The sequence below is a fragment of the Salvelinus namaycush genome, chromosome 23 (assembly GCF_016432855.1).
Source record: "Salvelinus namaycush isolate Seneca chromosome 23, SaNama_1.0, whole genome shotgun sequence".
Classification (NCBI taxonomy): domain Eukaryota; kingdom Metazoa; phylum Chordata; class Actinopteri; order Salmoniformes; family Salmonidae; genus Salvelinus; species Salvelinus namaycush.
The window spans coordinates 23,228,397-23,246,612 of record NC_052329.1 but is presented as its reverse complement, the minus strand read 5'-3'; the positions used below and the strand labels follow the sequence as shown (position 1 = coordinate 23,246,612).

The following is an 18,216-nucleotide window of genomic DNA, read 5'->3' as shown; positions in this document are numbered from 1 at the left end:
AGCCCACATAGACAGACATCTTCACTGATGACAGAGTATGTACCCCAAATGGCACTCTTTTTCCTTTACAGTGCACTACTTTTGACCAGGGCCCATCGAGCTCTGGACAAAAGTAGTGCATTATATGAGGAATAGGGTGCCATTTGGGACACAGTCAGAGGTGCCCTCTTTTAAGGGTATGCAGAACATAACAAAAAACATTTTTAAACACGCAAGTCAGTTAAGAACAAATTCTTATTTACAATTATGGGGAACAGTGCCTTGTTCAGGGGCAGAACAAAATATTTTTTACCTTGTCTGCTCAGGGATTCAATCCAGCAACCTTTCTGTTACTGGCCCAACAGTCTAACCACTAGGCTACCTACCGCCCAATGAAAAAATTAGCTACTTAGATATTGTGAAATGTATGCATATTTTATTGATCGCTTTCAAATTGATTTGACATATTGACGTGCTGTCTATGTTGACTATAACCTAGAGAAGAGATCAAAAGCTCAGGATGTGCTGAACCTTTGATGGGATTCACAAAAAAAATTGTTTTAGGCTTTTAATAGCATAGATCCACTATTAAAGGAGTGTAGGAGTAAAAAGAACACGTATGTCTTATGAGGGTGTATCTCAGACATGGTTTAATTCATTTTTACCTTTATTTATTGATCCAATTGATCCATAACCTGTTTTAAAAAAAGAGGAGGTGCAGATATCAGCTTTTCATTGCTTTAAAAGATTTGATGGGATAGGTTACGCTACTGTTTATTCTTTTGTCTTCCATTTTACATTTGAGTCATTTACTGTAGCAGATTCTCTTATCCAGAACGACTTACAGTAGTGAGTCTTATAATGCATTTTGCCAACAGAGAAGAACACTAACACATACCATTACCCCAGTTTACAGCAGCAGAAAATGGGCTATATGTAATAGGCACAACTGAAACTTGTGAAATTACTTTTAAGTGAGACATGTCCTCTGTTGTCAAGACAACCTAAACCTCAGAGTCAAGTCAGGCAAGAGAGGAGGAAGTGGTGATGGGTGGAAACTGGGTGTGCAAACTGTGCAAGATATTTTTGTGAAATGTTTACAACAAACAGCGATGCGTTCCACGCCTACACTCTACCTTCTCTTTATTTAGTTGAAGATACTTGAAGACCTACCATTTCTCTCACATTTAATGATTTCAATGGGCATCACTACTAATATTTCAACCTCCCTACACCATAATTACACTGTACCTGCCTATGTAACTACCATGAAATAATATAAGTATTATAGACAGATGGTAAGAATATGGTCCTTGAGTAGCTCTGGTCCAGGGTGTTACGTGCAGCTTTAGCCTCCTTGAAGAAGTCCTATAGCCAGTGGCAACCCGTCATTCAGGGCAGAGCCCCACCTGTTTTGAGCTCCACATTTTTAGCAAAAATAAATAAATATGTGTTTTGCATATTATTTTGGCATTAATACATGTCACATATCAGTTCGCAAACAATGTAAAAAAAAATATATCATTGTGTTAATAAAGCCACACACAAAAATGGTCTCTTTTTTGTTTTCTTGAGTAAGGCAGCTCCAAAATGCAGGTGTTTCAGCCTAGCTCAGTGCTTTCTGTGGTGGGGCAAGCCAGCAGAAAATATGGAGCTTTGCGCCGTGATTGGTTCAGTGTTCTGTCACTCATGGGGACACTACGTCACCGCCAATTCTAAGGGTAGAGCTAGAAAATTCTAGCTCCTTGGGTGCTGCCATAGAGTTACATTAGAAGTGCCCATCCAAGAAGGTTTAAGGTCATTGGCCTCAGATAAAATGACGTCAAATAACGTTATATGTACAGTAGCTTTGTTTGGACTGATCATGTCAACACCATACTTTCAAAATCTAAGCTAGCACTCATCATCATGAATCAAGTCGACAGTCTACTGGCAAATCCTTTTAAATGCCTGTCATATGAAGAGAAATAATGAAGAGAAATTATAGATAAAATGTATCAGTGCTCATTTGCCTTTGGACATACACATTACACAAGTTGGAAATCGCAAATTCAACAATGAGTGGTTTGGAAGGAATCAGTGACAGTGGCTAACTGAAAGCATTGCAAAGCAATCACTAGCCTGCTATTCAGTGGAGTGGCTGTGTGGTCCCAAATCTGTGAATAAGGGTCTCTTTTCCAAGTTTAAAATGATAAACATTCAACATTGGGCATGCTGTCAATGAAGCATGATTTGTGCCACGCTCAAAACAACTGTTAACTTGGAACTGCAAAAACTTGACTTTACTGTGTCACGGTCGTCTGAATGAATGGACCAAGGCGCAGCGTACTTAGAGTTCCACATGATTAATAAATATGAAACTCACCAAAAACAATACAGAAGAAAACGAAACGTGACGTTCTGGGCTGCTCACAGGCAGCTACACAAAAACAAGATCCCACAAACAACAGGTGGGAAAAGGCTGCCTAAATATGATCCCCAATCAGAGACAACGATAGACAGCTGCCTCTGATTGGGAACCATACCAGGCCAACAAAGAAATAGAAAACATAGATTGCCCACCCTAGTCACACCCTGACCTAACCAAATAGAGAATTAAAAGGATCTCTAAGGTCAGGGCGTGACACACTTAGTTCAAGACAACTTGGAACTCGGGAATAAACGAGCTCCGACTGGGAAAAGAAGCTTTGAACAGTCATCCAACTCTGAATTGTAAATCCGGCCTCTTTCTAGAGCTACGGACCTGAAGATCAATGACGTCATCATGATTCAACCTTGTTTTTTTCTAAGTTCCCAGTTGTTTTCAAAGCACCATAAATCCAGAGAATTCCAGACTTTGATGACGAGTGTTGTTCGAGTGAGCACAGCACAACAAGGTGAGTCCAAAAATGTATTTTATGCTGCTGCATAAATTATGTAATATGCCAGGGAGATATGTATACTGTAGCGAAGAAAGTAATACTAGTGTTTGTTGTGTAGTGAGATGTTGGTAGCCCATGTGCCTCCCCCTAATAATTTGGTCTATTTACCCCTCTTAATTCCACCTACTGTTTTAGAGAAATGTAATCATTTAATATTTTAAGAGCTTTCAATGTCTGCTTATATGCCCCCTTTATGTATCCTGACTTGGTGTACTGTGAGAACACCATAAGAACGGCCGATGTTCTGAATTCTGTACATTTCAAAAGCGCTAAACAAATAGTTATATTGACTACGTCCGTCCTAGCTCGCTCATTAACGTCTTAATCTAAATTACAGATTGTCTCTTATCCGCTTGTTGTCCCCTTATGACATAGTTTGTACATCTCAATTGTCATTAGAAACCACATTTGTTTAAACAAGTCAGCCATATCAGATATGTTTTTTTAAAAGGCAGTAAATTAGGCTGAATGAACTGTTTCGCTGCCAGACAAGGCTCCGCTGATAGCCAGGTGTAGCAGTGGTAAGATGTTGGGACTGCTGTTGGGACAGCTTTATGTAAGGCCCTAACACTTTGTGGGCACCGTTTGTCACCGTTATAGTGAAATAAATGCATTGTTTAGTGTTGTGTAGTGGCTTTGCTGGCATGCATCCCACTTTTTATTTTTTGCCCCACCAAGATTTACATGTTAAAATCGCCACTGCCTATAGCAATAGCTAAACATGATTGAGTAGGTAGTAGATTATTCCCCTGGCTCAACTCACTGCAGTGCTATTTCTTTTTAACATGGGATTACTTAAGGTGAAATGGATAGTGTAGCCTACCTGTATCTAAACAAGAAGTGCCCTAAATGGAATCAGTGGCTATTATCCACAGGTTGTTGACTAGGGATTGATTGAATTATCCCTGATTAGACTAGTGTGACATTGTTAGGTGTGGGGTGTCCTGACTAACCTGACCAGGCTATGGGAAGTCTAAAGTCTACAGACTGGAAATTATATTTTCAGTCAAAACACATGGTTATATGACCACATTTTGTGTGTGTGTGGGGGGGGGGGGGGGGGGGGACACAACGACTTTTGGGTGGAAATAAGAAAGTACTCACCTTGGGAGTTGTACATCTTGCATTGCTTTGTGCAGTGTAGTGGTCAAAAAGGATGCAGAAAGGAATGGTAGGTGTGCTCTGATACTCATTACTGCCACTTGGTGGACTGTTGAAGAAATTACATAAGAATAAATCAAAATAGCCTTTTTTTCTTATTATTTATATTTACCTTTCTTTAACTAGGCAAGCCAGTTAAAAACAAATTCTTATTTACAATGATGGCCTAGGAACAGTGGGTTGCTTAATTGCCTTGTTCAGGAGCAGAACAACAGATTTTCAGCTTGTCAGCTCAGGGATTCAATCTTGCAACCTTCCGGTTGCTAGTCCAATGCTCTAACCACTAGGCTACCTGCCGCCCCAAGGCCATCAGACTATTAAACAGCCATCACTAGCACATTAGAGGCTGCTACCTATAGGCATAGACTAGAAATCACTGGCCACTTTAATAATGGAACACTAGTCACTTTAATAATATTTACATATCTGGCATTACTCATCTCATATGTATATGCTGTATTCTATACTATTCTACGGTATCTTAGTCACTTAATAATGTTTACATATCTTGCATTATTCTTCTCTTATGGATATACTGTATTCTATACTATTCTACGGTATCTTCGTCACTTAATGTTTACATATCTGGCATTACTCATCTCATATGTACAGTATATACTTTTTCTATACTATTCTACGGTATCTCATTCACTTGATAATGTTTACATATCTTGCATTACTCATCTCAATACTATTCTACAGTCCGTTCCGCTCTGACATCCCTCGTCTATATGTATATAGTCTTAATTAATTCCTACTTAGATTTGTGTGTATTGGGTATATGTTGTGTAATTTGTTAGATATTACTTGTTAGATATTACTGCACTGTCGGAGCTAGCAGCACAAGCATTTCGCTACACCCGCAATAACATCTGCTAATCATATGTATGTGACCAATACAATTTGATTTTATTTATACAAAAAATACATGGATGTGGTTTGTTACCGGACAATATAGATCAGAGTTCCAGTGCTTTGATACTGATTCTCAACAGTTGTGTTGCTGGAAAGCACAGGTCACATAATGACATTGACCGTTCAATAACAATAGGAAGTTTGAGGTTAATTAAATATTAACAATAATGATATGAAGAAGGTAATAAGAGCGTAATAACAATGCTTGGCTCAATGCCATCTCAAGTATTATTTTATACATAACAATAAAAATATAAAATGTTTTGGTGCATAATTTATGCTGTGTCCTTAAACACATTACCCCCTTGAATAAACTGTATCAACTATAATTTGGCAAGTAAAGTAAACTTGAAAGAGAACATCTGCATAGCAAAGCGAAATATAAGCATTTGAGATTTTGACAATATCAGGCACTCTCTAATTCACTGATACCCAAATCCAAAGATCCTGGTATTTAGTTGGGCAGTGGGAGTCCAATGGCTGATATCACAGAGGTGATGAGTAGCAGAGTGCTGACTAAGACAACTTGACTTCCAGAGCGATACACCTGGCGACCATTCAATAGCTGGACTGGGCGATAGGTTCCCACCATAGGCTTTCCATCAGCAAACTGAAGCTGAGAAAATGCAGCAAGCTGTAAGACACAAAGATGAAAACATGTTAGACCAGTGGCGTACCACAGTTTCGAATGGCCCCCAAAAGTTCTGAGATTGTTTTGGGAGGAAACGGCAAATTTCTTGCAATTCTACACAAATTGTTATGGGGCAGAGTTAACCATTTGCAGTTTTACAGTTAATTTCCTGACAGCAGGTAATTGTATGATTGTACAGGTATAATGTCAAGTATAAAGGTGACATAGGTGAGGTACAGTATAATGTCAAAGGTGATTCTATAAAGCACCTGTTGCCTGCTGAGAGGAATAGTATTTTCGAACATTGTCCAGACGACAGATTCTACACAGGCGGGTGTGGTGAGAGAGCCATTGTAGCGGAAGTAGCTGGTCATATTACTCCGAGAGGGGATGAGCATGTCCAGGGACACTTCACTAAGGGTAGTGTTTGAGCCTAAAGTTGGACACAATAAATACAATGGAAAATAAATATACAGTTGCCAAGGATTCCAGCCACCCGAGCCATGGACTGTTCTCCCTGCTCCCGTCTGGTAGGCGGTACCGGAGCATCGGGTCTCGAACCAACAGGCACTGAGATAACTTCAACAGTCTTATGGCCTGGGGAAAGAAGCTAACTACCCCTGCCCTCCCTTCCAGACTTTCCGCACTGACTACCTGCTCTGTCTCTATGCTCAACCACAGGTCTCTACCACTCAGGCACACACACCTACACTGACACTCTTCTCATTCACACATACCCACATGTACACGCACTCATGCACCCACGCTCACACACTCACTACTGACGCCACACACATACAGATCTAGGATTTAATTTGATCACCCTGCTACAGGAAAACATTCCTGCAGTGCAGGACATTTTTATCTTGGGTAGCACTTTATAATAACTCCACGTATTAAAGCATTTATAATGGATTATTAAATATTTTATTCATCATTTACACCCACATTTGTAAAAAAGTTAGTAACCTATTTAATAATGATTCATAAGATCATTTATAAGATAATTTACTAGTCATTAGTTAAGTATTTTTGCGTGGACTCATCTAAAGTGTGGGATATTTATACTTTATAAATACTTTATAAATGTTTAGAGCAGGGGCTGGAACCGAAATACTTTTCCAATCATTCTGTTCCGAGCAGAACCCCTATGTTTTGTTGTTCCAGTGTTCCGATCAGAAAATAAAGTTCTAAAGCGGTTTGAACCCCCAAAAAGTAACAGTTCATATAGTTCCTTTTTGTTCATTTCTTAAACTGTGAAATCATTTTTACATTTAGCTCGTTAAATTACTCCTCCAAATAGTGCCAACTGAGCAGCTTGCTGTGGAACAAGTATTTTTTATTTAACTAGGCAAGTCAGTTGAGAACAAATTCTTATTTACAATGATGGCCTATCCCAGCCAAACCCAGACAACCTATGGGTCTCTCAATCACGGCCAGATGTGATTCAGCCTGGATTCAAACCAGGGACTGTAGTGCGCCTCTTACACTGAGATGCAGTGTCTTAGACCACTGCACCACTCGGGAGCCCAAGAGGTAAGAGTTGTTTACATGTTTGATTGGTCAGATAAGTGCAGGCGCAAGATCCGACTGAAATTTCACGGGTCGGGAGAGAGCGACATGCTGCTTGGCTTGAAACGCTGAGCATCATGCCGGGATTTGGAACATGTTTAGGCTATTCTAACATTCTAATTATACAGAAGTACATACTAGACATTAGGAATATTTTTGGAACTAAAAAGAATGTTATTAACTCGTTCTCAAGATTTGAAAATAACAGTTCTGTTTCGTAACACTAGAGATCCCTTTCGTTCCTGGTTCTGTTTCCGTTTCTCTGAACATTTTGTTATTTTTCGGTTTTCATTTCTGTTCTCTGAACCGGTTGCAACCCCTGGTTTTGAGTGACCAGTATAATTTCTCACAAAAAGATGAACATGCCATTGGTAATGTCACGTCCGTTGATGGAATGAGGAGACCAAGGTGCAGCGTGGTAAGCGTACATCTTACTTTATTAGATGAACACCAAAAACAACAAAATATAAACGAACGTAATGTTCTGCAGGCTACACAGTAACTAACAAAAACGAGATCCCACAATCTAAGGTGGGAAAAAGGGCTGCCTAAGTATGATCCCCAATCAGAGACAACGATACACAGCTGCCTCTGATTGGGAACCATACTAGGCCAACAAAGAAATAGAAACATAGATTTGCCCACCCAAGTCACACCCTGACCTAACTAAATAGAGAATAAAAAAGGCTCTCTAAGGTCAGGGCGTGACAGTACCCCCCCCAAAGGTGCGGACTCCGGCCGCAAACCTGAACCTATAGGGGAGGGTCCGGGTGGGCATCTCATCTCGGTGGAGGCTCCGGTGCGGGACGCAGACCCTGCTCCGCTTAAGGCTCCCCCCACTTCGGTGGTGCCTCTGGTGCAGGGATCGTCGCCGGGGACTCCGGACCGTAGATGGTCGTCGCGGACTCCGGACCGTACATCACTGCCGGAAGAACCGAACCGGGGATCGTCGCCGGAGGAACCGAACCGGGGACCGTCGCCGGAGGAACCGAACCGGGGACCGTCGCCGCAGGCTCCGGACCGGGGACCGTCGCAGGAGGCTCCGGACCGGGGACCGTCGCAGGAGGCTCCGGACCTTGGATCGTTGCTGGAGGCTCAGTGCCATGGATCACCGCTGGAGGCTCAATGCCATGGATCACCACTGGATGCTTCGGGCCATGGATCATCACTGGATGCTTCGGGCCATGGATCATCACTGGAGGCTTCGTGCCATGGATCATCACTGGAGGCTTCGGGCCATGGATCATCACTGGAGGCTTCGGGCCATGGATCATCACTGGAGGCTTCGGGCCATGGAACACCACTGGAGGCTCCGGGCCATGGATCATCACTGGAGGCTCTGTGCGTGGAGGAGGCACAGGACGTACTGGACCGTGGAGGCGCACTGGAGGTCTGGAGCGTAGCGCGGGCACAACCCGTCCTGGCTGGATGCTCACTTTAACCCGGCAAGTGCGGGGCGCTGGCTCAGGACGCACTGGGCTGTGAAGGCGCACTGGAAACACAGTGCGTAGAGCCGGCGCAGGATATCGTGTTCCGAGGAGGCATACTGGAGACCTGGAGCGCTGAGCCGGCACAACCCGTCCTGGACAGATGCTCACCTTAGCACGGCAAGTACGGAAAGCAGGCACAGAACGCACCGGGCTAAGGGTGCGCACTGGAGGCACGAACCGGAACACATGGTATCTGAACCGTGACCAACTCCTCATCGTAATTACAGGGAGTTGGTTCTTGTTCCCACCTTTCCTCCGCTCGCCACCCCGTGTTCCCCCCCCAAAAAATGTTTTGAGGCTGCCTCTCGGGCTTCCGTCGTTTCCTTGATTCCTGGTTTCGTTGCTGTTCCACTCTCACTGCCTCCGCCTGCTTCCATGGCAAGGTCTTGTCCCCTGCCATTACCTCCTCCCAGGTCCAGGATGTCCTCCACTCCTGGGCACGCTGCTGGGTCACTTGGTGGTGGGATCTTCTGTCACGTCCGTTGATGGAATGAGGAGACCAAGGTGCAGCGTGGTAACATCTTACTTTATTAGATGAACACCAAAAACAACAAAATATAAACGAACGTAACGTTCTGCAGGCTACACAGTAACTAACAAAAACAAGATCCCACAATCTAAGGTGGGAAAAAGGGCTGCCTAAGTATGATCCCCAATCAGAGACAACGATACACAGCTGCCTCTGATTGGGAACCATACAAGGCCAGCAAAGAAATAGAAATATAGATCTGCCCACCCAAGTCACACCCTGACCTAACCAAATAGAGAATAAAAAAGGCTCTCTAAGGTCAGGGCGTGACAGGTAAACATTCCAGCAGTACCTGATGCTCCTTAAGGTCTCAAAATGACAACTAGGACATATCAATGGTTTAACAATAAGCACACAATACAGTAGATGTTTAAGAGAATATACTTACAATTTTATTCCAAAACAGTCACCCTGTTGTAATAGTGTTATGCTAGGTAAAATAATGTTTTTAGTCTAAAAATGCTAACATAGGAGTTTCTTGGCAGTGACTTTTCTACCAAAACCAAAGTGTGGATTGCAGCCAGTCACTTCTTCTTGGTTAATCTTGGTTAACCCAGAACTAAAATATTGCGGGGATGGGTCAGCTGCGTGATTAAGGTCTTGGTTATTTTATACATCAGTGGTCCATACATGTTAGAAATTGGTCTAAACATTCGCAAAAGGAAACTCTCACATTTCCACCCTGAAATTTCAGACTTGATTTCCCCTTACAAAAAATGTATCAATGCCTACAAAAATGTCCATTAATTATAATCCACATTTCCTGTTGCTGCAGGATTATTTTCCTACTGTAGTAGGCTGGCTCAAATTAAAATCCTATATCTGTACACTCACACATCACAAGGCACACACCACATAGCTGCCATAGTGATTATAGTGATTACTATTACCGTTCACTGCTGCTTTATTGATTATTATTAACATTGCAATTTATCCTGCTACTAGTCACTTTTACCCCATTTACATGTTCATACCTATCCCAATCACTCCAGTACCCCTGCACATTGTATTAATGGTACTGTCACTGACCTGTAAATAACTGTTTAAATGTTTTTATTTTCTCGTATTTCACGTGTGTTTCTTCTCATCTACAGTGCATTCAGAAAGTATTCATACCTCTTGACTTATTACACATTTTCATGTGTTACGGATACAATTATTATTTTTTAACGCATCTACACCCATTACCCCATAATAACAGTGAAAACATGTTTCCAGAAATGTTTGTAAATTTTTTGAAAATGAAATACATAAATATCTTATTTAGATAAGTATTCACACCCCTGAGTTAATACTTAGTAGAAGTACCTTTGGCAGCGATTACATCTGTGTCTTTCTGGGTAAGTCTCTAAGAGCTTTCCACAAATGGATTTTTCAACATTTGCCCATTATTCTTTTCAAAATTCTTCAAGCCATGTCAAATTGGTTGTTGATCACCATTTTCAGGTCTTGCCATAGATTTTCAAGTAGATTTAAGTCAAAACTGTAACTCGGCCACTCAGGAACATTCACTGTCTTCTTGGTAAGCAACTCCAGTGTAGATTTGGCATTGTGTTTTAGGTAATTGTCATGCTGAAAGATGAATTAATCTGGTGGAAAACAGACTGAACCAGATTTTCCTCAAGGATTTTGCCTGTGCTTAGCTCCATTCCATTTCTTTCTTATCCTGAAAAACTACCTATTCCTTAACGATTTAAAAGCATACGCATGATGCAGCCATCACTATGCTTGAAAATATGAAGAGGGGTACACAGTAATGTGTTGGATTTTCCTGACACGCCCTGACCTTAGAGATCCCTTTTTATGTCTCTATTTTGGTTTGATATGGGCGTGAGTTGGGGTGGGCATTCTATGTTTTGTTCTATGTTGTCCTTTTCTATGTGTTTGGCCTGGTATGGTTCCCAATCAGAGGCAGCTGTCAATCGTTGTCTCTGATTGAGAACCATACTTAGGTAGCCTTTTTCCACCTGTGTGTTGTGGATAGTTGTTTTCTGTCTTTGTGTCTGCACCAGACAGAACTGTTTCGGTTTCGTTCGTCTTTTTGTTGTTTTTGTTATTTAGTGTTCTGAGTTAAATAAATTTAACATGGACACTTACCACGCTGCGTTTTGGTCCAATCTTGACTACTCTTCATCAGACGAAGAGGAATATCGTTACATTTCCCCAAACATAACACTTTGTATTCAGGGCAAAAAGCGAATTGCTTTGCCAAAATGTTTCCAGTATTACTTTAGTGCCTTTGTTGCAAACTGGATGCATGCTTTGGAATATTTTTGATTCTGTACAGGCTTCTTTCAATTAGGTTAGTATTATGGACTATCTATAATTTTGTTGATCCATTAAATGCTGTAACTGTTTTAAAGTCACCTGAGCGGTTTCCTTCCTCTCCGGCAAATTAGTTAGGAAGGACGGGTGTATCTTTGTAGTGACTGGGTGTATTGATACCCCATCCAAAGTGTAATTAATAACTTCACCATGCTCAAAGGGATATTCAATGTCTGCTTTTTTTACCCATCTACCAATAGAGTTGAATCTGTGTTTGAAATTCACTGCTGGACTGAGAGACCTTACAGATAATTGTATGTGTGAGGTATCACTAACCACTTTAAACAATGGCACTTTATATAATGTTTACATACCCTACATTACTCATCTCATATGTATATACTGTACTCTATACCATCTACTGCATCTTGCCTATGCCGTTCGGCCATCACTCATTCATATATTTTTATGTACATATTCTTATTTATTCCTTTACACTTGTGTATAAGGTAGTTGTTGTGAAATTGTTAGGTTAGATTACTTGTTAGATATTACTGCATGGTCGGAACTAGAAGCACAAGCATTTCGCTACACTCGCATTAACATCTGCTAACCATGTGTATGTGACAAATAAAATTTTATTTTGATCTGATGTAGTCATAAAAAAATGAGTAGAGATGATGTAGTCATAAAAAACATTTAAACCCTATTATTGCACACAGAGTGAGTCCATGCAACTTATTATGTGACTTGTTAAGCTCATTTTTACTCCTGAATTTATTTAGGCTTGCCATAACAAAGGGGTTGAATAGTTGTTGACTCAAGATATTTCAGCTTTTCATTTTTAATTAATTTGTACACATTTCTAAAAACATTATTTCACTTTGACAACAACATTTTCCCCCATTTTCGTGGTATCCAATTGATTGTTACAGTCTTGTCTCATCGCTGAAACTCCTGTACGGACTCGGGAGAGGTGAAGGTCGAGAGCAGTGCGTCCTCCAAAACACAGCCCAGCCCAGCCACACTGCACCCGGCACCGCCACAGGAGTCACTTTCTGGAGGAACTGTATATTACCGTTATTGCATGGTTGGGAAAGAGCTTGCAAGTTAACTCTTAAGGATTAAGAGTTACTGCACCCTTTTTTTCAATTTTCGCCTAAAATTACATACCCAAATCTAACTGTCTGTAGCTCAGGCCCTGAAGCAAGGATATGCATATTCTTGGTACCATTTGAAAGGAAACACTTTGAAGTTTGTGGAAATGTGAAAGGAATGTAGGAGAATATAACACATTACATCTGGTTAAAGATAATACAAATAAAAAAACAACCGTTCTTTTGTATTTTTTTGGTACAATAATTTTTGAAATGAGAAAGGCCATAATGTATTATTTCAGTCCAGGTGCAATTTAGATTTTGTCCATTAGGTGGCATCAATGTACGTGCAACGTTTCAGACTGATGCAATGAACCATTGTATTTCTGTTCCAAATTTTGTTTCAAGAATGCCCAAATGTGCCTAATTTGTTTATTAATAAGTTTTCATGTTCAAAACGATGCACTCTCCTCAAACAATAGCATGGAATTATTTCACTGTAATAGCTACTGTAAATTGGACAGTGCAGTTAGATCAACAAGAATTTAAGCTTTCTGTCAATATCAGATATGGCTATGTCCTAGGAAATTTTCTTGTTACTTACAACGTCATGCTAATCGCATTAGCCTATGTTAGCTCAACCGTCCTGCAGGGGACCGACCAATCCTAAAGAAGTTAAATATTTAACTGTACTATTTTACACCTGCTGTATCTTGTACATGAGACAATTAAACTTTTGAAATCTTTGAAAAATGCCAGTTGTACTTTAGACTCTTGGCACTTATGCCAATGTGACTGGAAACTATGGGCACTTTCACATAGGCCTATCCCTGTATGATCCTGATCCTGGAGTATTATCTACCTGGATCCATCCCATAAAATATTACATAACAATGGCTGTTGTTTATGGGATTATATGACTTACTGGGATGTTTGATAGTGTTCAGAGCATTTACAATGGCGTCATATTTTTGGTTGGAGCTTCTTGATTCCTGAAAATATAAGATAAGTATCATCAATCAAATGTCCTAACAACCCAAATAAAAATATTACAGTTGTACATCTCATGGATAATCTCATAATAATCTCATAGTTAATACCTCATAAAAGAATCCAAGAACTCCAACCCCTGCAGGGTTTTTCAGAGCTTCAGCCAAAGAGTTGTATTCCTCTTTTATATTAACAATATGCAGCTGAGGATAAATAAAATGTGAACACTCAGTGTATGAAAATGTGATTGCTGTATAATTACTGTACACATACTGTACCCAAATGACCGTAAAAACAATGCAATAAACACAAATCAAGACCATGAAAATGGATTGTGAATGTTTCCTTTCTTTTGGTCACCAAACCTCCATGGGATATCGTTCTCCATCAATGGTGTGTTCTGATCCAGGGCCTCCATCCTTGCCCCAGTGCAGGTGGAGCTGTACTGCCTTGTATGGCACCGCCAGATCTCCACCCTGAACCTTCGCTGTGGCAGGCAGGTCCACTTGAACTGCAGAGATATGAAAGCTTTAGTCCATGTAAGAGCAGATATGTGGAGTCCATGGACCTTGCATGTACTGTACTATTATATTGTTCAGTCTATGTTACGGAGCTTTGAGCTTATGTCAAATCTGTGAAATATCAAGGCATTAAAACGGTGAATAGGCCTTGCTATTCATGTTCAATACAACTACAATACACCATGCTGATATACTGTATCATTAGCAGGGGACATTGTACTGTAAATGTAATGCAGCATCTATATAGCAACTTACCAGTGTGACCATTGTTTGTGATGAAACCATGGAAAGCCTCTTGGTACCCAGTGAATGTGAATGGTGTAAGGCGTCCGTCTGGTAGGGTTCTTCTCGTCACAATGTTAATTGGAGATTGGGCTCTTCCGTCACATGTCCCAGCAACCGTTGCCCAACCATCAGGTCCTTCTCAGCGAATATTGAGACAGAACATTCGTTATATTTGATTTGGGGTGGCAGATAGCCTAGTGGTTAGAGTGTTGGACTAGTAACTGGAAGGTTGCAAAATCAAATCCCCACGCTGACAAGGTAAAAATCTGTTGTTCTGCCCCTGAACAAAGCAGTTTACCCACTGTTCCTAGGCTGTCATTGAAAATAAGAATTTGTTCTTAACTGACTTGCCTAGTTAAATAAAGGTTAAATAATAAGATTTTAAAAAATGTGTATGTGACCAATAACATTTGAATTGATTTGGGTTATTGTAGTTTTCTCTGCACATGTCGTCATTGGGCTAGCATGGCTATTCATGTACCCTGTTGTTAATTAATACTTTACAGAATAGTTGGTGCATAAGGGCAGCACAACATTGAATTTATGGATGTTTGTTTCTTTATCAGAAAATAAAGCATCATTAGACCAACCCTGATCCTCTGGACACCTGTTGCCAATCAAAATACAACACAGAGGCAATCTACACTGTCACATATGTACTGTATATGGTTTACCTGTGCAGTTGCTACCGCATGTAACCTGGGACTGGTAGCACCAATCTAGAGAAGGGATTTAAGGACAAAGATGTGTGGCAAAGTTCACTGTTAAGGTTAACCTTTGTCAATCAGATACAGACAGCTATAAAGGAACACCCAATAATATTGGCTTTTGGCAGATAGCATTAGAAAGGTTAACTTGCCACAGGTGATAGAAATGTATATTCAGAACATTTCATTCTCTGAGAAAGTGGTAGTTGAATTTCAAAATCATGTATCTAATTCAGTAGTTTCATCACCACATAGTGGGGTAAGCTTTGACAAAATGTCATAATTTCCCTCTCATTCCAGTGCATTTAATGAGAAAACATTGGATATTTACTTACAATAAGCAGGCAGTTGGGCTGATCAAGTCTCCATAATTGACCATTTATATTTCATACACACTGAACATTTTGCCTTCTGATTAATCTGCTACTGTGAGTTACATCAGTTCTTTGTTTTATTACATCTCAGACAAAATTACTATTTTATTAATGCATTTCTATGATATTTGTTGTGGAATTCCAAAGTACCAAGCGTTTACTGTAGTTTGTAATATATTTAGCTTTATAACTTAGCTAACTACATTTTCAGAGTAGCTTCCTCAACATTGTAAACCCAATGCAAGTACACACATGTTAGTTACTAGGATTGAATAAATAAATGAATACACTCACCTGCCCCTTGAATCTTCACAATGGTGGCAAAGAAAAATGAAATAAGTAAATTCATTGTGATTCGTGTTTGGTTGTGTCAAACGGATTAAGTTATGTTCCAAATAATGCCAATAAGCAGAGCACCTAGTTCATAAAAGTTCCAATAGAAAAGGCAACTCCTCCCACTAGGTTGTATCCATACCTGTTGATAAAATGTATTTACATAAGGCTGTTCCCTTATCATTTGTTATCTATACATTGACGGGAATTCGTTAATAAATCTCATATACTCCAGTCAAGAGTGATTTATAGACAGATATGAGTCAAAACTATTGAATACATTAGTGAGATACTGCTTGTAGGCTATTTCCTCAGAACTACTCTGATTAGATAATTGGCATATCATTTTATGATTTGAGATGTGGTGTCCTCTCACACGATAAATAAACAGCACTACATTTGTTTCCTTGGAAGTTGTGGGAACATACGTTTTTGGTTTCCTGTTGGTTCTGGGAACGAAGCCATAAATTACCTGACTGATAGAATAGAAGTGAACACTGCCTGTTCTGGGAAGGTTTATTTTTGGTTGCATGGAGGTTCTGAGAATGTTTTACTCTGGGTGGTTTTATTAAGGCTCTGAAAATGGAAATTATAGGTTATTTAGGGGGTTTTCAAGAACTTCCTTAAAACTTTCACTGAATGTTTCAGTAAGACTTTAAACATTACTAGCTTATTTTTTGTTAACTTAAAAAAAAACTCCAAGCACAGATAAGACAGATGGAAATGTATTTCCTTAGGCATTAATAATGCAAACACATTTCTTTTTTTGTGACACGGCATCAGTGAGATTCAAACCTATAGTCTTCTGTTCTCTATCCATGTAATTAGTCCACTTCACCACCAGGATAGAGCTGGCATGCCATATTTTTTTACGCATACAAATCTGTTTATTTTAGTCTATTCAAACAGACCCAGTTTCAAAGGAAGCAAGCACTCATTAAGATCAGGTGTAGCCAATTAGTGGGCGTGGCCAACAAACCTGAACACACTTAACAAGATAGAGGATAGAGAGAGTTTTGTTGATGCTGAGAACGGAATGTATATGTTTTTAAATAACATTCTTAGACTGTTCTCTGAACATTACTAAAGTTTTCATGGAAGGTTTTCTTAACGTCCTCGGAACAATTTGAGAACATGACTTTAAATAGAACTATGAAGAAACCTGTAGGAAATATTATGCTGAAGTAGCAAAATTCCCAAAGCCAAACATTGCTCTTTTGTCACGACTTCCACCGAAGTCGGCTCCTCTCCTTGTTCGGGCGGCGTTTGGCGGTCGACATCACTGGCCTTCAAGCCATCGCTGCTCCACTTTTCATTGTTCCATGTGTTTTGTCTTGTTTCCTCGCACACCTGGTTTACATTCCCTAATCACACTACATATATATTCCCTGTTTTCCCCATGTCTTTGTGTGGAATTGTTTTTGTTACGTGTTTTGTGTGACACGCCAAGCTGGTTTTTCTCCAGGTACCATGTTCAACCCGTGGTGTGTTTAATTGTTAAACATTTTGCATCCTTGTGACTTTGTTGCGCTTTTCACTTTTGCCTTTGGCTGGAGGTTTGTTTGACGCAGTTGCGTCCGTCTGTTGTTTGCTTCTGCCAAATAAAAAGTGTGCGCCTGATCACAACTCTCTGCTCTCCTGCACCTGACTTCTACACCAGTAGCGCACAACCTTGACACTCTTAATGTTCTCTGAACTATTTGAGAATATTCCCAGTGTCAAACCATTTGAAGAAAGTTCCTAGAACATTCCTAAAATTGAACTGAAATGTAACCGTGTTTGAGCTTTTAGGAAACATTCTCTTAAGTAATGAAATACTAAGAAAGTTACTTTTTTGGGGTCAAGTTCCTTACCTGCGGTCTAATTACCAAAGCACCCTCTAGTGGCCTCATGGGTGAAATTTGTCATGATTTTTCATGATTTCATAATTAATTAACAGTATTTATTTTTCCCCCACAGAAAATCTGGTGTTTCTGTCTGAAATGGTTTTGTTATATTTCCGTCTTCTGTGATGTATATAAAGTGTAATATCTGACATGGTACCGGTGTCTTCTTGTTTTTAAGCCCATAACCATGTGTGTGAGGGGTATACTTTTGTTTCAAATAATATTTTTTTTAAGACTACCAAGAAACACTGTGTGACTGATTTAGCACATTGCAGTAAAAGGTTAAACATACTGAGATTGTCCCAAAGCCAAGCAACTATCCTGCACCATTCCCAAAATGTGATGGGAAGGTTGTATGCAAAATAGCCATAGGACGCTAGCTGCGCCACCAGAGTCTCTGGGTTCGCGCCCACGCTCTGTCGCAGCCGGCCGCGACCGGGAGGTCCGTGGGTTGACGCACAATTGGCCTAGCGTCGTCCGGGTTAGGGAGGGTTTGGCCGGTAGGGAAATCCTTGTCTCATCGCGCTCCAGCGACTCCTGTGGCGGGCCGGGCGCAGTGC

The 18,216-nt window shown here is 40.4% G+C and overlaps 1 protein-coding gene across 1 annotated transcript; it reads right to left on the bottom strand.

Moving 5' to 3' along the window:
* Positions 1 to 4,963: 4,963 nt before the first annotated feature.
* Positions 4,964 to 16,719, bottom strand: LOC120018200 (carbonic anhydrase 4-like). Its single transcript, XM_038961269.1, has 8 exons — positions 15,732 to 16,719; positions 15,031 to 15,075; positions 14,327 to 14,491; positions 13,916 to 14,061; positions 13,661 to 13,753; positions 13,486 to 13,552; positions 5,877 to 6,040; positions 4,964 to 5,610 (listed from the first exon to the last, which is right to left on the bottom strand). Exons 1-8 carry the CDS (start codon positions 15,784 to 15,786, stop codon positions 5,431 to 5,433), a joined length of 915 nt encoding a protein of 304 aa, XP_038817197.1. The 5' UTR covers positions 15,787 to 16,719; the 3' UTR covers positions 4,964 to 5,430.
* Positions 16,720 to 18,216: the final 1,497 nt, after the last annotated feature.